General features: G+C 37.7%; 1 protein-coding gene across 1 annotated transcript in view; it reads right to left on the bottom strand.

Annotated features, from left to right (window-relative positions):
* Nucleotides 1–26,544, bottom strand: part of LOC117288789 (1-phosphatidylinositol 4,5-bisphosphate phosphodiesterase gamma-1-like) — a 43,880-nt gene extending 17,336 nt beyond the window's left edge. The window contains exons 1-13 of the mRNA XM_033769625.1: nt 26,456–26,544; nt 24,746–24,942; nt 11,698–11,847; nt 11,229–11,322; nt 6,330–6,377; nt 4,817–4,898; nt 4,076–4,156; nt 3,324–3,358; nt 2,674–2,725; nt 2,013–2,120; nt 1,534–1,649; nt 1,002–1,087; nt 559–679 (exon numbers count right to left, since the gene is read on the bottom strand). Of these exons, the coding sequence (XP_033625516.1) occupies nt 559–679; nt 1,002–1,087; nt 1,534–1,649; nt 2,013–2,120; nt 2,674–2,725; nt 3,324–3,358; nt 4,076–4,156; nt 4,817–4,898; nt 6,330–6,377; nt 11,229–11,322; nt 11,698–11,847; nt 24,746–24,941 (1,169 nt within the window). The 5' untranslated portion in view covers nt 24,942; nt 26,456–26,544. The remainder of the gene's footprint in view (nt 1–558; nt 680–1,001; nt 1,088–1,533; nt 1,650–2,012; nt 2,121–2,673; nt 2,726–3,323; nt 3,359–4,075; nt 4,157–4,816; nt 4,899–6,329; nt 6,378–11,228; nt 11,323–11,697; nt 11,848–24,745; nt 24,943–26,455) is intronic.
* Nucleotides 26,545–26,563: the final 19 nt, after the last annotated feature.

Here is a 26,563-nt window from a genome sequence, read left to right as displayed (position 1 = left end):
GACATGAAAAACCAACTGTCAACTCCAAAAACCAGTTTGGTTAAACACTTTTAATGAAGTATAGAACAGGCATGAGAATGGGCGGTGAAAAACAAGCAGTCATGTTGGCTCAGTGGTTTCTGTCCCTGCCTTTCACCTCTGTGGACCCCGGTTCAAGCCCGGACACTAGCCTTGCATGTGGATTGGGTTTTGCAGTCCCAACCTGGCTGCATGGGTTTAAATGAAACACGCAGCACGCAGCGTTCCCGGTTTGATTTATATGGCACACGCACCCATACCTAGACGCACACGCTTACATATGCCATGTTGTAGGGCAGGTATTTGAATGGTAACGTCATATGCGATACGATCTATAGGGGTTTTCCCTCACACGTCTAAAACTTTAAAATGTCTTCATTGTCTTCTCTACAAAATGTTAGTGTGATGATTAGGAAGATTGATGACTATAAAATTCAGATTCAAATTCAGAAACAAAAACCATTAAATTCCTATTTGTATTTTTTTTTTTAAGTAAATGCACAATTTGGTTTGAATCCTTACCAGGTTGGATGTACTTACTCAGACTGTACCCAAGCGTGCTCTTTTATCGTCCTCAAGACGTCTAGGAATTTAATTTTAGATGTCAAAGTGAGGCCATGATAAATGATTGGAAGTCCCTCTGGTCCGTCCCAACAATCCACTGCAATGAGAGAAAGAGGTAATCAATTCAAGGTAAACAACAACAAATGTGGTTTCAAATTTTAAAATGAGTTTTGGGCCAGAAATCAAGGCCCAATTTCAATAAAGCCTTTAAGCGCAAAACTTGCTAAGCACAAAAAAAACATTACTTAGCAGAAACTGGTAACCAGCCAAAAGTCCATAACTGCTTAGCATAGAAATTTGCTAAGCAGTATTTTCTGTTTATATCCCCTTGTGGGAGTTTGCCCAGTTCCGTTGACAGGAAGATCATCTTTTCCACACAAAAAAACAACACACTCTTGTTTGGCAGTTTCTAGACTTACGTTCAAGGCATCTGCATCCCATGCGTAGACATCGTACATATGCCTCACATGAAGACTCACTGGCTATCTGATCTCCCGTTAGATATCTGTCGACAACAACAGCAAATAAATAATGCTCATTGGCCATTCCGCGTTTAAGTGAGGGGTTCAGGGGACAAGCACAAATGGTAGAAGAAGATCATAGATTGCGAGAACTGTGGGCTTCATTAGAAATGCATGACTGGTTCTGAGGAAAAGTAGGAGCTAGACCATTTCTGACTTTAAAAACAAGCAGGACTTTAAATTTGATTCACTTGTTAATAATGGGAAGCCAGTGAAAGGATTGAAGGACCAGTGTAATGTGTTCTTGGAGTTTTGCTCAGACAATTAAGCCCGCAGCACTATTTTGGATGCGTTGGAGGGAAATTGTGGATGTTGCCATAACAATAATTTAACTGTGAAGACACCAAAGCTTGGACAAGGCATTCGGTGGAGTACTGGTCAAGACAACTGCTCAATCCGGCCAAGGATGGGGCTATGACTCTGTACTTACGTGTTGTGAGAAGACGCAACAAGATAATGGCAAAGTGGCTGGTTCAAGTCGTCCGTGATTTTATCAAATTTTACGTCCCAACATTCATTTTCCGGAGAAAACAGGTAGAGAAGAAACTAAGTTGAAAATGAGAGAAAGTTTTATGTTACTTATAAAAAAAAGTTGAATTGTGAAACACAAAATATTGTTCACATGCTATTATGATCAAGTATTGTTCTTGAAGGTATTTATGTGAGCCTAACAATAAGTATGGTTGTCCATGTGGAGTTTTGTGGCAACCACCTAATGTTACAACTCACCATGTGGGAAACATAAATAATTACATGTCGTTTATAAATTTCACATGGCCAAACTAAATGTAAGACTTCAAATCTAAATTGCGCTGAGATTGAAAGTGCGACACTGTTTAAACGTCTTCTGATTGATAAATCAGAAAAGATAACGATAAATCAGAAAAGATAACGCAATAACCAACTTACCTCAGGAACAGTGAAGCTAGGTTCTGCATCAGGAGAGCCACGGCTAAGGCCAGACAGGAACGATCTCATAGATTCCCTCACTGCAATTGGATTATTGGCCAATGTGTCCTATAAAGTCACAGACAGAAAGTCACAATGACAATGACAATGACTAATGACAATGACAAGGAACAGAACTTACTTCACAGTAGCATCAAATATTCCAATATACACCACAAGGGAAACTTACTAGGTAAATTTCTGTTTGTTTTTTCTTATTAAACATTTTATTTTATTTTTTCTCTTATAATTATTATCAATTGAAATTAAAAGGGCAGTGAAAGAACATCTTTACTCTCAATCTAATTTTTAGCGGTTTTGAACGTTTTTGATTTCCATTATTCGATGCTAACTTTAAGCAATTTTGTTTTCGTTATTCCATTTCTCCCGCGCAATTTTGTATTGCATTATTTTTTTAAGGACCTGATGGAAATAAGCCATTTTTTAGTAAGCTTTTTGGGCTATCCTTGGCTTTTAATCAGTTTAATTGTTATGTATTTTCTTTGAAGGGCTAGAAACAATAGTAAACTAGACGAGTAACCTATTCGAGCGACAATACTTAACCTTGACATGACTTAATGTTAGCACCTTTGTTTAAAAAAGTCATCAAATTCATCAATACCTTTTGTTCTTCAGCAAGAAATCGGATCATGCCATTGACGGTCACCAAATTTCTGGAATAGAATTAAATATTTCTTGTTATTATATTTGACACACTATTCATATCCTGTGGGAGCCCACACAAGGCAAGGCTTCTCGTGGGAGAAGATGTCTCTCCTTCTTAGACACCCTGAAACGAGACACAGGCTTGACCAGGGCTAGGGAGCTACGCTCCTACATGCTGGATCGGAACATCTGGACAAAAATCACATGGCATGAGACTTAATGTTGATAAATTTAAACCTTTGCTTGCACCCCATTAAGTGATTCACTTATTAGATGAAGTTGTACACATACTTCAAAAGAGTTAAATATGTATCCGAATGATCAAGGATATTGAATTAAGAAAACAATATCTGTTTATACAAACATGAAATTAGATATCAGTTTTATTATATCCTTATTTATCTTTTGATTTTGGTCTCAATTCTCTTCTTTCCTTGTAGGGGGGGGAATCAATGTATTTCTCTCGAGAAAACTCGCGTGTGTGGTCTCCCGTTCCAGTCGCTTGGAACCGCGGTTCTACGAAGCTGTGCAAGCCACGAAGGCCGTGACAAAAGGCTAGATTTGGATAAGATTGGGTTGCTTGGCTTATTCAGTCAGTTATCTTACCGTTCATCGATGTAATCTTTGAATCGATCTGCAACCTGTAAAGAAATGAAAAGATTATGATTAAATCCAATAGCTCATTATCAGTGACTACACAAATACAGGTTGTCATGTCCGAGGCCGTGTCCAACACAACGACTTCAGCTACAGCTACGGCTACATCGAGCGCCTCTGCCTATTCTACAACACTGGCAAGACGCGCTGATCTAGCTGTAGATGTAGCCGTAGTCGCCCTTTTCAACTGTGGCCTGTGTAAGAGTTCATTTCCAAGGCAGTACTTTAGCCGTATCCAGCAACACAGTCCAGCATCCTCCTGAAGACGATCAGAGGACACTGATTGAAACATTGAGTTGCCAACAAGCACAACCAACACTATACTCAAAGAAGATTTACACATGGTGCTACCGCGAACCTCACCTGTTTAGACTCCCACCGTGCAAAGTTTCAAATCCTTTTTACATGTATGTAAGAGTTTGTCATGGCAAACAGTTCCAAGAGAAATTGGAACTCCTTGCCGGGTGCATGTTTGCCTCCATCATACAATCTAGACTGCTACAAGAGGAATATCAATTCCTACCTTCATTGCCCTAAGTAATCTTCACATTCTAATACAAGCCCAAGTCTATTGTATACTGGCGGCTGGCATACGACTTCCAATACAAAATCAATTGAATTTATCAGTCACTATATGTACACCAAATTCTGTGAATTCTAAATGAAATAGAATTAATCCAAACTTTTTATTTGTGTCTTACCTCCCTCTGGAATATAAGGTTATGGTAGAGCTGAGAGAATCCTTCAAATCCGATTTCTTGTTTGTTCCATCTGTCCACCTCCTGATCAAGAAAAAGTAATAATTATTTAAGTTACTTCAATAAAATGTAATGTACTAAAAAAAAAAAAAAAAGTATATAATTTGGGGTTTAACCAAAACAAATAGCAGGATTTGAACCAATGACTTCTGGTTAAACAGGCAGGCGCTCTACCAACTGAGCTTATCTAACGCTATGATGGATGTCCATCTCAGGCATGTATGCTTTGTTTTTGAAAGGGCGAGGGCACCAAGGCGTTTTCTCCTTGGTAAAGGGAACCCTAAAGGGAAATTGTAAATTTCCATTTGATGTAAATTCCTACTGGAGCATTTCAAGGGCACCAAGGCAATGAGCAGGGGGCATGGAGGCAATCGCCTTCATTACCTCTTTGAAGTATCAGGCCTGCTATCTATTTTGTCAAAACTTTGGTCGGGATAGTTAACTTCCAGGGATCACAGCCAAGTTTACGATACAACTTTGGAAACAGCATACAAACTGTGACTGATATCCTGCTTACGTTTGCTTAGCAACATATAGTTAAGCACTACTTTCTGCTTATAAGCGGCTCTATGAAATTGGGTTCATGTGTTACTTGAAAGGTCTTCTTCTCATCGTTTTGATGCGTAACTAAACCAAGGTTTAGCCTAGTTTTGGAAAGAATAGAGTGCCACGTTTGTTACTTACACTGAAGTATTCCTTGAGGTCCTTGGTGTTTACTTTGAGATTGACGCACGGCATGAATGATTTCAAGTCTCTTAGAGACACCCTAAGACAGAACAAAAAGAAGAGGAACGTTTTGAACATACATTTGGTTTGCGGTAACACCATGTGTGTATCTACTTGCAGGGTAGATTATGTTCTTTCAAGAACTTGTTTTGCTTAATATTCTACTACTGCTGAGTAGATTTTTCAGAATTCGAGAGACTTCTCAGTTCTGAAAAGAACTGTCCTGCTTATTAAAGACACTGAAATCAAATTCGTGGAAAATTACTTCTTTCTCGGAAACTACGTAACTTCAGAGGGAGCCGCATCTCACAATGTGTTATACTATCAACCTCTCCCCATTACTTACCAAGTAAGGTTTTATGACAATAATTATTTTGAGTAATTACCAATAGTGTCCACTGCCTTTAACTACTACCTAGTCGGAAGTTAGCAAATCGGCCAGGACTTAAACTTCTGCTTAAGTGGACCGAGGGGACTTCTTGTTTTTAATTTCACTACCGCATTAAAAATGACCATCAGAGATGCCCCAACCAAGTGCTCAAATTTTACACTGGACCACATGCCCGAAATAAGTGATTTTTTAGCTTTGGGCCATGCAAAAATTTATAAATTTCCCAAACCATTCTTCAAATAAAAGGGTTGGCATAACAACATGTACAAATGTATGTTACAAGGAAATGAATATTTCTTCCTTGACTTAATACGGTTCATTCGTAACAATACCTAAGTGTCTGTTCCTTTCTGAGAATCTTAAGTACGGGGATTCCCCTTCAGTGACCCACCAAGAAAAAAACGGCCTTGAATTGAAAGTGTAGAGTGCACTCTCTAAAAATTAGTATGTGGATATATACATTACAGTGCATCATTTCAATGGTTTTGGCTTTATCATATTTTTTTTCGATTTTGAAATATTAAGCTTTTGTCTCTTTTCAGGTCTGTGTGCTCGGTTATTGAAAGGGCAAGGACGCCAAGGCATTTTCTTCTTAATAAGGGGCACCCTATGAGGAAAATGTAAATTTGGCAATGACTAGTAGGCATGGAATCAATCGCCCTCGTTACTAGTAGGCATGAAATCAATCGCCCTCGTTACTAGTAGGCATGAAATCAATCGCCCTCGTTACTAGTAGGCATGGAATCAATCGCCCTCGTTACTAGTAGGCATGGAATCAATCGCCCTCGTTACTAGTAGGCATGAAATCAATCGCCCTCGTTACTAGTAGGCATGAAATCAATCGCCCTCGTTACTAGTAGGCATGAAATCAATCGCCCTCGTTACTACTAGGCATGGAATCAATCGCCCTCGTTACTAGTAGGCATGAAATCAATCGCCCTCGTTACTAGTAGGCATGGAATCAATCGCCCTCGTTACTAGTAGGCATGGAATCAATCGCCCTCGTTGCCTCTGTCAAGTATCAGTCCTTTTTATCTACAAAGAAACAAAAGGTGGAAAACATTGGACTGAAATACTTACAAGTCAGTTTTTGATTTCCCCATGGCATAGAACTCTCTTCGTAGCCACCTGTATAAAAGACAGATTCAAATTCAACATCAATCAATCAATCTCAATTCTAATTTAATCGTTATACAAAACATAGGACCTACTGCACAGATTTACTATCCCATCCGAAGGACAAGGCAACTATGATTTCTGCTTGCTTAAGGAGAAAAACCCAATGACCAGGACCCAATTTCATAGAGCTGCTTAAGCGCAAAAAATAAGCTAAGCAAAACAAAATTATGCTAACCAGAAAAAGGTTACCAGCCAAAATGCCAAGTCACATTTAAAATTTGTGACTGGCATACTGGGCCAAATTTCATAAACCTGTTGAGCAGAAAATACTGCTTAACAAATTTCGTTGTTAAGCAAACTATTTGTGGGGCATCAGCTGCAACAATGCAAACTTAATGGAATTTGGGCTGATAACCAGTTTCTGTTAAGCAATATTTGTCTGTGCTTAGCAAGTTTTTATGTTTGTACAGGCCTTATGAAATTGGGCCCAGCTCAATATTTCTAAGCAGAAATTGTTTAAGCAGTATTTTCTTCTTTTATAAGCAGCTCTTTGAAATTGGGCGCAGGACCTGAACCCACTCTCTGACTACTTGAGTCCGGGAACTAGACCACTTGGCTACAACACTCTCCAGATAAAGTGAACACGTTCAAATATTAAAAACTACACACATTCTTAGCATTGATGATAAAGTGCAAATGGACACTTGAGTCTCCCGATTCTTGGAAGGAATTTTTTGTCATCAAGAGGAGACTGAAATATAAGATCTTGGTCTATACTCGTCCAAAAAATACTTGCCACAAAAAAATGTCACCTTTTGTTTTGTTCATCCTTAGAGCGTCTTTTCTGTTTTTAGGAATTTCAAGTTCATGTAAGACAAGCTTCAATAATTGTGTTCAAGATTGAGTCCTTCACTCGTCGCAAAATAAAACCATCACAAAAAAATGTAACCTTTGTATTCTTCATCCATCGCATGGTGACTTTTCTATTTTGGGTAATTTCCAGTTCATGTAAGAGCAGTTTTAATAATTGACATACTCAAGGTTTTAATTTCAAGACACTCTCCACTAGCAGACCATACACGTCAGCTCGACCAGAAATATGTTTTACAAGAACTAAACTGTGCTTTTAATTGAAAGGATAGGCAAAGTAGACCTTCGATTGTTTTAATCATACAAAGAAACAAACCTGTAAAAAATTCAATTCAAAAGGTAGCCAAGCCAACCTGGTCCCCTGTTTGTTTTCTTTATTGTTACATATTTAAAATATATTGACAAGAACTAAGCTTAAAGGAAAAATAGACCTTTGGTTTTTGGAACCGTTCGATTGTTTTAATCATATATAAATGTGGGTGATAATAATAAATAATAATTACAAATTCTTATATAGCGCATTTTGCAATAAACCATATCAATGCGCTTTACATTAGTGCCCTGGTCATTTGGCCAATAACATCCCTTTAATCGTTCTAAGCTCCCCGGGGGAGTATACAGCCCCGAGCTGCCTTGGCGCTCCAATAAATATACAAAACAAAGAAACGAACCTGTCAAAATTTCAGTTCAAAAGGAAGCCAACCTAATCCCATTGTTTGTTTTCTTAATTGTTACATATTTTAAATCCATTTTTAATTAAAGGGGGCAGGTTGCAAGGATGGTAAAGGCTGTGTTGTTTGCACACACTTTACAGCCCCGAGTTGCTGTGGCGCTCCGATGAAATAAATTACAAGAGCTAAACTATGTTTTTAATTTAAAAGATTTGAATCGAATTGTGTAAACCATTTATACTGTACAAGGTAGATTCAAAGAAAGGAACCTGTGAAAAAGTCAGTTCAAAAGGTAGCCAAGCCAACCTGAACGGCCCCCTGTTTGGGTCCTTTATTGTTTTATATTTAGATATATTGACAAGAACTAAACTTAGAGGCAAAGTAAACCTTTGGAAACCTGCGGCACCTTGATGCCTAGACTATTGAATAGTACTACTTTGTGTATGTCATACAACATGCTATTATGTATCATGTAAATGTGACATGCAAAGGTCACAAGCCCAACAACTGCACACACCAATTCTAACAAAAACACTCCTGTGTTACTTCACTTTTTCAGTGACATTTACTAACAAAACACTCTCAGAAAAATATGCCCTAATCTTCACTTTCCAGCCAAAATTTGAAGAGGCACTTGAGATCAAAGGCAGCACAGGCCCTCGTACTTCAGAACATGGTTTGATACAGAATGACAAAGTTATCCAAGCATGAAATCATTGTAGAGTCTTCCAAGCATAGCACCCATTGAAGAGTCCCTTGTGCTTGGTCCCTATGTAGTGTCCCGCTACCCAGACAACACAAGCATCTTTAAAGGAAAAGTTTACCTTTGGTTTTTCGAGTCTGCTCGGTTATTTTAATTCTACATAAATGTTGATATATAAAATAAAACTAACTTGTGAACATTTCAATTTCAAAAAGTGGTAGTAGTTTGGAGATAACGTTGACAATCTTGAGCAGTTACCACACAGAAGAATACACAATCTGAGAAACAGACTTTTTTTTCTTTTTTTTTTCTCTCCTGAAGATGATCAGAGAATACTGTTTGAAACGTCGAGACCAAAACAGCTCTTTTCAGAGCAAACACTCAATCAAAAGAGATTTAATACATAGTTGTACCCGCAAGTTTACTATTATTTATAGGTTATTCTTATTGTTCACATCATGTAAAGCTTTTTTAAAAACTTAATCTGAGAAATGTTTCTCAGCATCAAATTTTTGGGGGAAAAAATCTTTTTCCATAACCATATTGGTTGGTTGGTTGGTTGGTTGGTTGGTTGATATTTCTTCGAAGTGAAATGATACTCAAAATGCTTTATACTATCGGAAGCTGCTGAACTTCTAAACCTGCAAAGCTGCTTTACTTCTAAACAAGTAAGTTGTTATTGCCATTCATTTTAAGAATGATGGTGATTACACAACGTATGCCTTTCCTTTAAACCATGGAAGGTGGTGCCGCAGGCAGGCGGTGCAGCTTTGAAAGCTAATAGTCACCATCTGTGACCTTGTCATTTTTTGTAATTTTCAAGAACCATGTTGAATTTGATGTTGCAGAAAATGACTTTAACTTGGAATAGTAAGACTCAACAACCTGTTTGCAATTATAGTAACAGTTTGCGGTTAAACACCATGTAATGATAATCTCTATTAAAAATGAGTTGGGGGTTCTGAAAAGAACCGTTTGTTTCAAATCCACGCTTCGATCAGTATGCTCTGTTTGCAATTGTGTTGGTTGGACCTGTTCTAATTAATCATACAGCGGGAACATTTACAAACTTTTTTTCTTCTCAGTTTTGACTAACTTTCAAACTTTGATGAAAGTGTTGTGGCATTGCAATATTTGTGGTTAATTTCTTTGGATGGATTTCTTTTTTGGTTAACCTTGGACACATGTGTGCTTAATCTGATCATCTATAAGGTGTCATGGCCGAGTGGTCTAGAGCATTAAATGAAAGTTTTGGTGGTTAAGTCATCGGAGTGTGGGTTTGAATCCCGGTCATGACACTTATGTCCTTGAACAAGAAGCGTTACTATAATTGCTTCTCTTTAAAGCCATTATACACTTTTGGTACAGAAAGAAAGAAAAAAGTTCACAGATTTACAAATAATTTACAGGGTTTACAGAAGGTAATGGTGAAAGACTTCTCTTGAAATATTGTACCATGAAATGCTTTACTTTTTGAGTGAACATTAAAACAATATCAATTCTCGATAGCGAGAATTACGGATTTATTTTAAACACATGTCATGACACGGCGAAATGTGCGGAAACAAGAGTGGGTTTTCCCGTTATTTTCTCCTGACTCCGATGACCGATTGAGCCTAAATTTTCACAGGTATGTTATTTTATATATAAGTTGTGATACACGAAGTGTGGGACTTGAACAATACTGTTAACCGAAAGTGTATTATGGCTTTATAAATGGATACCTGCGATATTGTGTTTGAAAAAGCCTTTGGAGCGCCACGACAGCCCAGGGCTGTAAACTCCCCAAGGAGCTGAGATTAACAGGAATGTTATTGCCCAATGACCAGGGCACTAATGTAAAGCGCTTTGATACGGTTATTGTAAAATGTAATAAATAAGAACTAGGTATTATAATCATCATATTGTAGTTTAGCAGATGTGGTTATTACAATATTTCATACTGATCTTATCTTTAATAGATGGAAATTTGCATCAGGGGTAAAGAATGTTAATTTTGGTTTTACACATAAACCCTGATGTGTGTTAGCACTGTATACTCAGTACTTTCCCGAGCTCTGTGAAAAGAAATCACAGGCAAAATATATTTGGGTGGGATTTGAACCCATGACCTTTGCAATTCTAGAGCAGTGTCTTACCATTTAGACCTTATCTTATCTTTGTTTCCATTTGTCTGCTCTACAACAGAGTTTCCAACAAACACCGTTGGGATTCAACTTCAACATTCGATTGGAAGTCGGATAATGAAGCAGTTTCTAGAAGCATGGTTAAAGACACTGGACACTATTGGTAATTGTCAAAGACCAATCTTCTCACTTGGTGTATCCCAACATATGCACAATTGGATCTCAATTGGTCATTGAAGTTGCGTGATAATAATGGAAGAAAAAAGACCCCTGTCGCACAAGTTGTATGCTTTCAGATGCTTGACTTCTAGACCTCAGCTGAGGTCTCCAATACAATTCAAATTCTTTATTTACTGAGAAATTACAAAAACTACATTTCTTCAGAGGGAGCCATTTCTCACAATGTTTATATTACCAACAGCTCTCATTAGTTTGAGTAATTACCAATAGTGCCCAGTGCCTTTAATAGGGAATTATGCTAAGTACTTACCATTCTAGTTTGATGGGGTAACTGGAAGTCTTGCTCTCTTCTACAAGCCAATTTAGTCCGACGATCCACTTGTGACGTTCGTCTGCATTGCTTGCTGCATGAGGGATATAAGATACCAGGCGAGTGTTTATACAACTGGTTTCAAGATTAAAAACGTGTCCAAAATGGTGGCTACTGCTTTGGCTTCGGCTAGCTTTCTGAGTTATTATACAATCAGGGCTGGGATGAAATATGAGCTCAGAGCATGAAAGCTTGAGAGCGTCAAAGCTTGCGAGCGCGACGCCTACTTATATTCATTTACCTTAGGTTTTACAGGACCTACTCTGCAATCTGAGGTGTTTCATATGGTTTTATCTTCATGTTTTTATGAATTTGATCTTAGAAACGTTACAACAACAAAAATCCCCCCCCCCCTTTTTTTTAATTTCTTAAAAAAACAAATCTGTGACATCTGAGAAGACTTTCTTACCGACAACTGACAGACTCTTTAGTCTGAACTCTGCTCCGTAGAATATGATGAAGCAGACAGACGCATCGTGTTTCTTGGCCTCTTCTGGCCATCGCTCAAAGTCTCTGGAGTTCTTGCCGGGACGTATTTCTTTGATCATTCGGATTTTAACTATTAAAAGATAAGAAAAACTTGATTATTTTTTCAGAACTTCCAGAAATTTACTAGAATTGAAAGTCATCAATGCTGTAATTGAATCAAACAGAAGTTAATTAATTTACAACGACATCTCACAATGTTTTATACTACAAACAGCTCTCCATTGCTTGTTATCAAGTGAGTTATTATGCTAACAATTATTTTGAGTAATTACCAACAGTATCCAATGCCTTTAAAAGCAAAAGTAAACAAAAATATTTATATTTTAAGAAAACATTGAGGAAGACTAACAAAAGCGTTGCAAGGCTTATCCCACTGCCAGCCAATCCTCCTAAAATGATGCCATGTATTTACTTAAGTTGATAATTAATCTTTATATTGGAAATGTGATCCTCAAGTCAGAATGTAAAAACAAAATACTCGCTCAGCTAAGTCCAAAGTTCAGATTGGACATGTATGAACTATGGGATGATGCATGTAGTACATTATCTTTCTGATAGTGCATTGTGCGGATTTTATTTTAATCAAAACATGATTGATAAACAATGTTGTATAAAACAAGTCTCTAGAACATGTAGAAGGTAAAACAATTGAACAAATCACAGTGGAAGATGGTAAAAGTGTTCATACGTACGCCATAGAGAAATTGCCCGAAACTCTGGAGGTGTTGTCTTTATTTGAATCAAGCCATGTTAATACAAGCCTACACATGCTTCATTTTTGAAAGGGCAAGGGCACCAAGGCATTCCTCCTTGGTGAAGGGCACCCTATGAGGAAATTGTAAATTTTTACTGGAGCATTTCAAAGGCACCAAGGCAATGACTTGGGGGCAAGGAGGCAATCGCCTTTGTTGTTTCAGGGAAGTATCAGGCCTTGGTAATAATAATAATATACATACAGATTTATAAAGCACACATTCTAAAATACATTACTCATGGTGATTTGGCTATAGATGAAATAGATGTACAATGATTATAAAAGGGAAGGTACACGTTTGGTAATTACTCAACACAACTTAAAAACTGACTTGGTAACAAGCATTGGAGAACTGTTGATAGTATAAAACATTGTGAGAAACAGCTCCCTCTGAAGTAGCATAGATTTTGAGAAAGAGGGAATTTCTCACTAAAATAATAAAAGGCTTCTAGCCAGAAATCTTTTATTCCTACACCGAAACGGCTTGTTATTTTATGATGTTCTGATACACCAAGTGAGAAGACTGGTCTTTGACAATTACCAATAGTGTCCAGTGTCTTTAAACAATGTGAAAACTCATTGCTAAGAAACTAGACACAGGATGCTTGTGTAAAGAGCAGTGTCTTCAGTTCTGTTTTGAAAGTCTCTGGAGAAACAATGTTCCCGTTGAATTGGGTAGTTGGTTCCAGTGAACAGAACCCATGTTGTATACTCCCCAGGGAGCTGAGAAAGATTATGAATGTTATTGACCCAATGACCAGGGCACTAATGTAAAGCGCATTGAGACGTTATTATGAAAGGCGCTTTATAAGAAATTGTTGTTGTTTAAATTAGAGAGGGCCTTGTCACCATAGAGTAAAGTCCTGGACCTACCTAGGAACAACTAGAAAGGGCAAGGAGCCAGAACAAAGCCAGTAGTTGCCCTGCCTCATCATAAGCAAGTCCTCTCTGAAGCAAATCCTTCAAAACTTAATAATAATTTCTTGTCCACTACCCTTGACTCTTCTTCTCCCAAAACCTTGATCTCGAACTAGACTTGACAAATCTTAAACGTCAAGGTGAAATAAAGTAATTATGCCAACGTTTTTTTGATTGATATTGTTGTGCTGTACCGTGTGTATATTTCCGGCAGTGCTCCCCTCAAACTGGCTCCCCTGCCCATGGGAAACAGACTAAGCCATCAAATGTTATGATATATGAGCTTCTGAAAAACAGATGATCAAAAACAGGTAATTGCATGCAACTCCATTTGAAAGAAAATGTGTAACGTAATTGTAGATGTATAGTTTCTGATGCATTAATTGTAGCAATCACAACCAGTATAATAGGCGAATAAAGTGACACTCAAACACTTCCAAAAAAATTAACACATTTAAAAAAATTATTATTCAGATCTGAATGGAAGAATATATGAGCATTTTAAACTAGTTTTCACTAGACAGTGTACACCAGGCTAGTGTTAAGGGTGATCCCTGTATCATGTTCGTAGGGAGTGGGGTACTTGTACACATCTGAATAGAAAAAAAAAAATCAATGGCCTGGGCCCAATTTCATAGAGCTGCTAAGCACGAAAATTTGCTTACCATGACGTTTCTTCCTTGATAAAAACAGAATTACCAACAAAATTTCCATTTGTTGCATATTGCTTTTTACTGGTATTCAGCTGTTGTTTGATTATCCTGAAATCACATGGCAATTTGGTTGGGAAATGATCCTGTTTTTATCAAGGCAAACATTTCTTTTTTCACAAAGAGTTAAATTTAACTGTAAATCCAAGCTTACAAATCAATAAACTGGTCTGATACATCATGCCCCTGGTCATTGCCTTGGTGCCCCTTATAACCACTAAACACCGGATGTCATAACATGTATCACACCAATATTTGCTGTGCCAGAAAACATGTAAACGTTCTGCTTCTTGTACAATCATTGTATGCATTGGAACATTACACCCGGACATTCCATTGTTAAGTACTGTAATACACTCATGCAACACTTTGCTTCTCCATACAAAGTGGAACAAAGGGCACTGGAATTCATGCATGAAATTTGCCTTTTTCCTGAGGTTATTGGGTAATCCCCGACTCCAGGCCTTTGTCCAACCATGATTATGAGAGAACTATGCGCCGAATTTTTGACCACGTGAGGGCACTCTCAAAAGTATTTTTATCACTTCCGGGGGTAAACGCGATTAGTCCTGTACAGTTTTAATAGGCGTTCTGTCACTTTTTGTGCTGCAGTTCGAATTTGCTTTAGAGGTGGATTAAAACGGCTTCTTTAAAAGTCTTATTGTCGGTGACGGATTAGATGTCTGGGGTGGTAATGTGTTCCAGTATTCAATAACTGTTTTGGGTATGAATGAATGTACCCCCCGGAAGTGATTGAGAGCGCCCTCACAAGGTCAAAAATATGGCCCATAGCCTGCCACCATTGTTTATCTTTGTATTAATTTTCAGCCATGTCGGTTTGTGATTCATGGTCGATTGATACAAGTCACATTCTCCCGAAAGGAACAACAGATCCGTGTATATTTTATGTTGCCAGGGTGTCACTCTGACAACGGTATGCTCAACAACAAATTTATTACGCCTGTTCTGAAAAATTAATCCCGCCCCTGGCCACAGAAACATTTGTGTAACTCTGGCGTTAAGTGGTTAACAATAAACTCCCCTCATTAAAGTTTCAGATGGCAGCAAACGAGAAGGCTGTGAGATGTGCCCAATCCTGGCCAAACGTTTGAAGAGTAGATGATGGATTTGAAAGAAGAAGAACAGCAGAGGAAAAACTGACTTGTCCTTTAGAGGGTATATATATATATGTACTTTTTCCTAACAAAAAACACAATGTCCACAGATTTACATTAAACTTACAAAGTTTGAAGATTATGCTAAGGGGATTTTACACGCAAAAATAATTTTGGTCTCATGAGACCAAAATTATTTTGTGACTTGTTTTACTCATTTCTCAAAAACTACACAACCTTAGTTAGTAATATTTGAAGGGAAGCTTTCCACTATCATTATCTTCAAACCCTGTAAGTTTAATGTAAATCTGTGGACATTTTGAAAAAGTACCCGAATCCTTTAAGGCATTGGACACTATTGGTAATTACTCAAAATAATTGTTAGCATAAAAACTTACTTGGTAACGAGCAGTGGAGAGCTGTTGATAGTATAAAACATTGTGAGAAACGGCTCCCTCTGAAGTAACGTAGTTTTTGAGAACGAGGTAATTTTTCAACTCAAATAATAAAAGACTTCAGCTGAAGCCTTTTATTATGAATCAGAAAGCACACAAAGTATGCAACAAGGCAACATGCAGTTAGTTTGCTAATCAATAACTCAAGTAAACACCAATTTTCCTCTTAGGCGAAATAAAAAAGAAAACGGTTTAGTGTCCCAGCCCGCTGCGTTTTCAGAGGCACCTCCTTATTCTTTTGTTTTTTTTATACAAAAAAAATGTAAACATTTATGATATAAAAAAAAAATCAATTAATTCTTTTGAAAAAGAGCCCAGCAGGTTATCTGTAAAAATTTGTCAGGTGGCCATTTTTGTTATTTGGCCTTTTAAGGAAACTATACAACTTCATAATTTTGACTGATGGTAATCCGCAAAACAAACATCCAAATTGAGGAGAAAACAAGACATTCCGTAAATACCCGACCTTCATCATTCAATCAATGGAACGGACTTGAAGAAATAATTACAATCCAACCATTGAGGAATACAAATCTCTATAATGACTATTACAAGTAGGTTGTAATTACAACACTGGCATGGAGACGCAATGTGCATCAACGTCAATGCTGGCCTATCTAGTAAATAGCACTGACTCAGTTAGGCAGTACCTAATCATCAAACTCCAGATTAAAAGCTTTTTAGCGAGTCAGCGAGCACTACTCATGATTTAAGCCAATTAAATGGGACGGTACTACCTCAGTGGTTTTAGGTTGTAGGGAAGAGTACATCACAAGCCAGCTATCCCTAAGAAAAAAATCCCTTGAAGTTAACCTTTGACCTTTACATCAAAGCAGGTGGCCATGTTTTTTAATGTACAGTGTAGGTACTGATGTTTTGTTACGGCTAGTAGAAAGGTTCCTGAATACTGGCTATTTTCGTTTCTTCCAAAAGGAAGTCGTTTAAAAAACATGTGAACATTTCTATGAAGTAGGGGCTCACATAATATTCAAGGAAGCAGCGGATACATTATTTTGTACAGTTATTGGAAAGGTTAAATTTAGTTTCATTTCATCGCCAGCCCTTGAATTAGGTTGGGTTTCTAGTTGGGTTCAAAAATTCTATTAAAGGAACACTACAGAATTGGTAAGACAAAAACTTGTCTAAGATCACAGATTTACATGAAACTTACACGGTCTATTGATGACAAATAGTAGTAAACATCCCTTGAAATATTTCTGTCTGAAACATCATATTTTATGAGAAATAGGCCCCTAATAAACCCTAATTTCCAATTTGGAGTTTATCGCTCAGTGAGTTTTCTTTAATTCATTTTGTTCTTTCTTTTTCGATGTAATGCAAATTAATGTGTAATGTGTTACAGGTTTGTCAGTGTATGTAAGTGTTGGATTATATTAAAAGTGCTTACTACACTGACAGCAACTGTTTTGTTAGCAAAAACCAATTCTGTAATGTTCTTTTAAAGATGCCGACACCCGATCACTTCAATTCAAACCAGTATTTATTTCCATATTAATGCAGGATCCAGTTAATCTTACTCGTAAAGTTGCAAATCGTTAGGGGAAAAAAAAAAAACAGGCACTCAATATTTGTTGCTTTCACTTCACGTTTCTCGAGTAAATTCCATTGACCTACATATTGTAGAAATCTTTTGTTGAAATTGAAAGACAAATTGGCAGAATGTACACACAGGTGACTGAATGAACATCAATCATACCGTACATGTACATCCATCATAATTAAAGCCCTTTTCAGCAATTTAGCAAGGGACAAGGCCTGCAATTTCATCTTTGAAAGGGCAAGGCCATTTTCATTTTGCAAGGAGCACTTCCATTGGAAAATCTTTAAGTCAATGGGATGCTTTTGAAGGGGCACCAAGGTCAAAAACAAGGGGCCTGCACGTAATACCAAGCATGTAAAGCCCTTTTCATATGACAGCAATTTAGCAAGGCTCCCTTGCTTTAACAAGGATCCCTTGCTTTAACAAGAATACCTTGCTTTACTTGAGTATATGGACTGTCCAAGGTCTCTCACATCCCTAGTGAAATATCAAAAATTAAGCAAGGGACCCTTGCTAATATACTGTCGTGTGAACAGAGCATATATTATAAGCTTGAGATACTGTGTACATTGTACGATGTACAATTAATGATGAAACAATAGAATGCATCCAATGCGGAAGTAATCAGGTCTGATGGTAATGATGATATTGACTGATGATGAAACTCTGTTGGCCAAAGACCGCCTGGTCAATTATTGACCGCTGCCCTCTACACAGTTGTTATGTCCATCAGGACATGACATGGAAAACAAATATTGGTTTATTCTTTCCGAATGGGAGTTTACCGAAGATGGAGAGAAAAACACACTGTATTGAAGAATACAATGTACACAAATATGGTTACAAGTACTGTGTACATGATGTGCCACACACTACAAGTACTGTATTACTTGAAACAGGCATTATGTACTAACCGTATACTTCGTTTTTGAAAGGGCAAGGACATCAAGACATTTTCTCCTTGGTAAAGGGCACCCAACATGTATGTGGAAATTGTATAATTCTACTGTGCAGAGCATTTTAAGGGCACCTAGGCAATGACAAGGGAGGAGGCATGGATGCTTCTGTGCCTCCGTTAAATATCAGGTCTACTTGAATAGAAGTGAATGTTAAACTTGCATTTAATACATAATTGTACAATTGTTAATATTAAGATACACAATGCAAGACGTATTCAATTGCAATTTGAAACATGATACATCAGCAACATTGCAAACACTGATTACATTACAATGTAATTGTACTGTGAGTGATATTGGTTTTTAATCCATACGCTACAATTTTCATGTTTGCTTCGTTACTTTTCAAGTTTCCTATACTGTTTTGAGGAAGAATGTATGAAGAGATTTTAATTATGTATTTTTTCAGTCTCTTGTCCTAAATAAGGCTTCCCCAACACAAGCAACTACTAAGCAGAATTTTCTGCTAAACAGCTTCCCCTGGGCCCAATTTCATAAAGCCTGTCAGTACAAAAACTTGTTAAGCAAAGAAAACTTTTGCTGAGCAAAAGTAGGTTACAAGCCAAAATACTGTACATTACCACTAGTGTGACTGCTACCCCACTTATTTCTTGCTTAGCAGAACTGCTGAACAGTTTTATAACATTGGGCCCTGGTCCTAGTTGCTCTATGTTCTTACTAGATCAATTTTTTTTATGGTCATTGATTTTTTGAGTAATTACCAAAGGTACACTCCATTTACCACAGTTTACATGCCATCATGGGCTAAGCCAGAGTTGTTGAGTTCACTAATTAAAAATAATATTTAAACAGTTCTGTGAAAACAATTACTCCCACCAGAACTGTTTGATAAAATAACTCCCTGCTGATTTAGGCTACACACAGGTGCAGACCACTTTGTACAGTAGGGATGCATAAAAAAACAGCTTACTTTAAAGGGTTTGAGTACTTTTTGTACCGCACAAAACACAAACGTCCACAGATTTATATCAAACTAACACAACGATGGTAGAAGGCTTCCCTTAAAATATTACTTGCTGAGATGCTGTAGCTTTTGAGAAATGAGTAAAACAATTTCTCTAAAATAATTTCCCTCTCAGTGAGACAAATTGGTTTTTTTTAGCATGTGTACACCGGATTACACTACAATACTCTCCTGAAACATTGCTCTGTGATTTTCCATTTTTTTTTCTCTCAAAGCCTTGATGAATACCAAAAGCTGCAACTTCTGCAAGTAAATTATGTGAGTAGGGTATCATGTCATGGGCAAAAACTTGATCTACAAAGGTATCAAAACCTTAAAAATATTTGAGTTTCAGCATTTTCCCCGTAAAGGCACTGTACACTTTTTGTAATTGTCAAAGACCAGTCTTCTTACTTAGTGTATCCCATCATAAGCATAAAATAACAAGCCTGTAAACATTTGGGTTCAATTGTTCATCGAAGTTGCGAGAAAACGATGAAAGAAAAAACACCATTGTTGGACGAATTTGTGTGCTTTCAGATAGGAATAAAAGACGTCTAGCTAGTTAAGTCTTTTAATATTTTAGTGAGAAATTACCACTTTCTCAAAAACTACGTTACTTCAGAGGGAGTCGTTTCTCACAATGTTTTATACTATCAACAGCTCTCCAATGCTTGTTACCAAGTCAGTTTTTAGGTTAATATTTGTTTTGGGTATTACCAAACAGGTACCTTCCCTTTAAACTCTGCTCCTTGCAAATAACTGCAATCACAGTATTTCTTTCTCAATTGTGGTCCATAAACCAGTGACATCTACTAGAAAGCTTTCGTCTCAGTTTGGATACTTTAGTTTACTTTAGTTTTTCGCTGCCAGGAACAAAATAAATCAACCCCAGTAGAGGAGTCATCAAACAAGAATGCTCACAAGGAGCCGTTTATAATTAGGTTAGAAAAAAAATCAATTACCTATTCGGTCTAGATTGTTGTAAACCACAGGCAATATCTTTGATGAGTAATGGGGACTTGTTTGGAAATATAATCCACAAGTTGTTGGTTGCCTGCAGTCTGTGGTTACATGAATTCATAGCTGGTAGCAATTGTGCACCATCAGTGGTCTGAGTGTATTGCAAGTGTGGGGGGGGGGGGTGTACATGTTCGTACATGTACATGAATGTGGTAGTGCCTCACAACTTTAGAACCATTCCATAATTGGGCGCGATCCTAACTTGGCCCAACTAGAGCTGGAAACATAATGCTGTTTGTGGTTACAAAAATTCTACGCTCGTAGCAATTATGGCACCATCAGTGTATTGCGAGTGTGTATACTGTGTACATGTACGTACATGAATGTGGTTGTGCCGTCAGTTTTAGAACCATTCCATAATTGGGACCGATCCTAACTTGGCCCAACTGGAACTGGAAATATAATTATATTTTATTCGGAGTGTGATTTTGTACATTTGTACATGATCCGTCACATCTTTAAAGTATCATTCCATCTATAATTGGGACCGGTCCCAACTTGGGTACAGTTTGGATAGCCCAACTGTAACTTGAATCCAGATATCGTTCACCACTGAGCAGGGGATGAAGATCAATGGCAATTTAATTTATTTCATGGAACTGTGCCTCCTCAGCGGCTTAGAACAAACTCTTGATTTTGGCGCTCTAAAAAACCTTTGATTGATTGATTGATTGATTGATGTTTGCAATACATTAACCTACTGGTATGGACTAACAATATAAATTTGTCTGGGGTTTTTTATGGATTAGAAATGTTCCTACCCCCCATTTACAATGTATTTATATGTACATGTACCTCCACATTTTTTCACATGTTTTGCCATGATAACTACTGTGTATGCCGAGAAGAGAAACTTGATGCGGTGGAAAATTACTTTAGAGGCCCACTGATTAGTGTGGTTATTTACATCTAGGTACATGAATAATCAGTTTTCAGGCAATGCCAGCAATAGTTGGGTTGTCCCAGCTGTGACACTCAAGTTGGGACCCGTCACAAATAGTCAGGACATTTTTTAAAGTTGGAACGTACATGTCACATACATGTACACACATGCACCCTACTCCTATACTGCTGTGACATTCTTATATTTGTACTTCATGTTCACATCTTCCACCGGCACTATCCTGGCGTGTCCCAACCGTAATAATGGCCCTAGACAGAATCCAGTTTATTGTAGGCAGACCTTTCAGAAACTGAAGGTCTGTCAGTGCCATTTTTTTTTTTAAAACGAGCGAAAAAAAATGCTGAAATGATGCAGTGCACTGTGTGCAACATGCTCATAATACACAGAGAGCAATAACAAGAGACCAACACAATACCAACAACAATAGTCAACTCTTTGGTAGCACAGGGAATGTACCCAACAAGGCAAACCAGGAAACAGTCGTATTCGTAAGAATCGTCACAAACACATTTCATCATGTTAAGGCTGGGTCACACCACCGACATCGTTCTAAAAATGTCTGAGCTCGTCCTTAAAAAAATCGTAAAATGGGTACTTGGTCTGGGGCCGTACAATGTCTATAATAATGTAACCATAGTTACATGTGTCTAGTAAAATTCTGGTAATGAGTTGGGTCTGTCTGTGAATAGGATGAATGTTGTAATAAAAACGGACCCGGTCTGTGGGGACTGACCTTCAAGTTCATACAGCAGTGAGGTCTGCATTGCCATTTATGTAGACTTGTTACTGATTTCCCTTGGAATTCATTAGATTCAGGAAAAGAAAGTGAAATCATACAGGTTTCACAACTAAAAACAATACCGGTCACAAAAATATCATTTACAGGCAACTTCTTCAAGGTCAAATGTATAAAAGAGTACACTATAATCCTAATCCTAATCTATTTTCACCAATGTTAAAAGGCATGATTGGGATTCACATTTTACACTGTGCTTAAAAAACTGTCAACATTATAACGGCATTTTGTGTAAATGGTCACAGCATGTAAAATGTGTGACAAAGCAAGACAGACTGTGTATTTTTATTGTCAGTGATTACAGCATGATGGCCCTCCCTACAAAGCAAGACATGACAAGTTGGCCAAGGTGAAACATTGGGACGTGTGTAAGAAGTATGGTACTCAAGTGCAACCAAAGTGGTTCAAAACTTTCCCCCATGGTGAACTTACACTGGACTGCAGGCCAGAAACCAGTATTTTTAGCATCTGACCAGTCTTGGATAAGATGCAAGACAACAACAGTGGTCAGCTGGCAAAACGCCAGTTAAAACACCAGACTGCCAGAGGGCCTAACAGAAATCTGTCCAACCATGGAGGAAGAAATAGGTCCAACCACAGTCCAACCCAACTAGTCCGGCTGGCTAGTTGATTGCTTGCCCCTACCACACGTAAACAAATGATTGTTCATCATATTGCTTAGAAAACACATAGTCCAATGCTATGGTGTTGAAAAGAAACTGAAAGTTACAGAAGTAAAAAGACTGGCGGACCACCAAAACAGCTAAACTGTCCCAGTGCTGGATAGTCGCTGAAAAAGTTAGGGGCAAACCCTGACTTGGCCACAGACTTTGTTAACTTTGGCATGTGAAAGTAAAATTAATCCCTGTGGTGGTTAGAGCATTTTGCACCATTCTGAAGTCCCTGGAGAAACAATTATTTAATTGGCACTGCTACATGTACATGTACAGGAACCTGATAAGGGGAATGTGACTCGGGCAAATTTTGTATTTATTTATTATTTATTTTTTATGGGTTTTTTTTTTTTGGGGGGGTGAACAAAGAAAACTAACTCAAGCAGGATTTGAACCTGCAACATCCAGAATAGCAAGCAGGCGCTCTCCAAACTGATCTACCAAGCCCTCATGTTGTTGTAGGCGATCGCCTTAATATTTTGTGAATTTCTTGTTCGAGGGTGCCAGTCAAAAGCCATTCAATCTATTTCTACCTCCATGGCCTAACTGCTGTATGAACCAAGGATCACACCCAAGTCCACATACATGTAACAACCTGGGAAGCAGCAGGAAATGGATCTTTATTTCAAATTTCAAGTAATAAACCACAAGGAAAAATGACTGGGTAAATTTTAGGTCCTCAAAGCAAGCAACTTGCATTACTCATTAATGCATAATGTACAATGCAATCTCTTACACTGACAAATGACTGAAGTACACCAATGGTACATGTCATGAAGGACACATTTGTTAAGAGTTATCATGTTATGCAACACTGAACACCACTTGTAATAAAAGCCTGAGACCCTGACTCCAGCACCATGGGGTGGTTGTTTTCATTCTGTGTGAATAACCCAATGGCCCTCACAAAAATAAAAACTTTACAAATGACATCTTCTTGGTAACCAAAGCCTCTTAGAATAATCTTTCTTTCAAATGATAGAACTCTGAAACTGATGATAGCCATGCAGGCCTGATACTTCACGGAGGCAACGAAGGCGATTGTCTTGGTGCCCTTTAAATGCCCCAGTAGAATTTTGCAATTTTCTCATAGGGTACCCTTTACCAAGGAGAAAATGCCTTGGTGCCCTTGCCCTTTCAAATATGAAGCATACAGGCCTGGCCATGATAAAAAAAAAAAAACTTTGCAGCTACATGAGAAAGTTTACACCTACGTTCAAATGTTGAGTCTGAGTCTCACAAATATCTTGCAATTCTGCATGACCCATTTAACAGAAGAGAGAAATCTTCTCTTAGTGTTTTGTTCAAATGAAACAGTTCAGATGCAGGGTTGTAGCCTAGACCAATTTTTGTGGTGGGCAATAAATCAAATTTTGTTGAAAGTCTACCGAGGGCAAGGAGATCAACAAAAATAGTCATGGTTAATCATGGGGCCATTATTGCTGAAGTGGGGCCAGGTTCCCAAACTGTTTGTGTCATGGGGCAATGCAACAAGTTGAATTGAATGGCCTTTGGATTGTGTTCTTTTTAACTCCTTACCATTAGCTGTGGAGCAGCATATAGTATTTTGCTCAGAGTGCTGAGCAGGCTTGCCCAGCAACGCCCACCGTGGCTACAACACTATTCAGATGATAAAACTGTATTCTCATTTTGATTCTAGTCTCTCCTCATTTTGATTTTGGTCTTGTAAATAAAATCCCGGTCCAGTAAAGATTCTGAGCCTGCGATCTTGTGGATTTCCCCAAAAAAAGTTTGAGGCCTGGTTATTATTATATTTCCTTCCAGAAAGATCTACTAACTCCATACACTCCTACGAGAAACCTCCGTTCTGCTAACAAAGACACCCTCGTTATCCCTAAAGTTACCACCAAAGCATATGGTCAACGTAGTTATCAGTTTGCTGCACCTCACTTATGGAACAATCTCCCTCTACACATCAAACAAGCCACCACGATCTCAAGTTTCAAGACTCTTCTCAAAACATATCCATTCAAATCATCATACATAATTATTCTTTTGTTTCCTCTGAGCGCTTAGAGACTTTCTTTTGGAGGTGTTAGGCGCTATAGAAATGCGGTTGTTATTATTATTATTATTATTATTATTATTATTATTATTATTAATATTCCACTTACCAGCACCATCAGTCCTTCCTGTTTGCCGTCTCCACAGGATTTGTCTTGTGTCCATGCTGATTTCAAAGGATCTCTTCTCTGGTTTCTTCTTCCCAAAGAAACGCGTCAAGACATTCCCCATGGACAGCATCTTGGTGATGCTGGAGACCTCTTGAGGGTTCAGAGCATTATTCTTGTAGATGCTGTTGGTGGCCATGCTGAGGAGGGTGGTGGAAAGAGTAATTTACACATTGGAACTTAAAGGCACTGGACACATTTGGTAATGGTCAAATTAAAGACCAGTATTCTTAACTTGGTGTATCCTAACATATAAAATAACAAATCTGTGAAAAGTTGACTCAATTGGTCATCATCTGTTAAAAGTTGACTCAATTGGTCATCAAAGTTGCAAGAGGTTTTCGCTGCAAATGTTTCGCAGGCTGAACTCTTCCCAATTGATAGTTGCGAATTTGCGAAGTCAACATTCGCATCACATTCACATTCGAAGGAGGTATGAACCAGGCATTGTTGTGAATATTTGGCAAAATATTTTCCTAGGGCTACACTCTTCTTAACTTAGTTCTTACTTCCCTCACTTCATGCAAAGTTTCAAATCTTGATAAGCTAATCACATGATTTTGTAATTTCCTATGCCCTTACTGTTTGTCTTGCTTCGTATTTACTTTTGTATAAGTTATATTATTAAATTTACACACTGTCTGCTTGTGTTTGTAATTGTTTAATGGCCAAAAAAAGAATAAGAATTAACTACTAGTCATACATGTAGAGAAAATTGTAGACTGAAGATGCCAAATTTGACTGACACTTTCTCATTTATTATGTCCGAAAGTTTTCATCTAATTTTTGATATAATGAATAAAAATGGACAGTTTGATTCATCATACACTCTTACACTGTGTTCAGTGTAAACAAATGCAGTAATTAGAATGGGTTATCAGCACTATAAATAGTTAATCATAATCATAATATTGTGATAAATCATAGCGTATATACAATTTGTTTTTATTAGACTGAAAGCCATTAGTTTTATTTAGAACTTACAACTATTTTTTAAACCTGTATTTAAACAAACGTGCTACACGTTATACAAATATAGCAACCACAGCATCACAGAAATAATAACCTCATGATGCAGAAACTGTGGTTTGTGGTCACAAATATCTCCCCCCAGTTCACTCAAAATGGTCTGAGTCACTCACTAAATTTATTGTTCAAAAAAAATATGGGTATTTTTGTCTCAACCACACAATCTGATGTTCTCCACATGTGTGTTTGACAGGGAATTTAAAATAAACAACAACGTGATCGATATAAAATAGACCAATCTTTTGAAACTTGTTCTATGAAAGTTGTTGGAATTGCATCTTTGTTGTCCATGATTGTGCAAACTGTTCGAAACAACAAGTTAAGCACATCAGACAATGAAGGGCAGTGGGACTAGGAAGTGAACGTCATGTACTTCCACGACACATTAAAAAAAAGCAAGGGTCCAAGTTACACGACTTCGCCGCGCTATGCAATGGGACACGACCGTTCACCACACGGGGTGGCCCTGGAACTAATTTCTTATTTCAGAACTCAAAACTATAATATAATGAAGATTTATGTGCTGTCTATATATAATTGTAATCTACATATACCATAGGACAATAAGTAATTAGACGAGCATATTAGGAACAAATGAGACCTGAGAACAAAAGAGATATTTACCTGATTTATGGTCACCGAACACACCTGGAAAAGACGGCCTATACAGGGTAGTCGTGTGAGAGAAGCAGCCAGCGATATGTGCATGCGAGCTGTGTGTACTCTCTAGCT

The sequence above is a fragment of the Asterias rubens genome, chromosome 4, assembly GCF_902459465.1.
Source record: "Asterias rubens chromosome 4, eAstRub1.3, whole genome shotgun sequence".
Taxonomy (NCBI): Eukaryota; Metazoa; Echinodermata; class Asteroidea; order Forcipulatida; family Asteriidae; genus Asterias; species Asterias rubens.
Note: the sequence above shows the minus strand (reverse complement) of the source record. Positions and strands in the feature narration are given on the sequence as shown.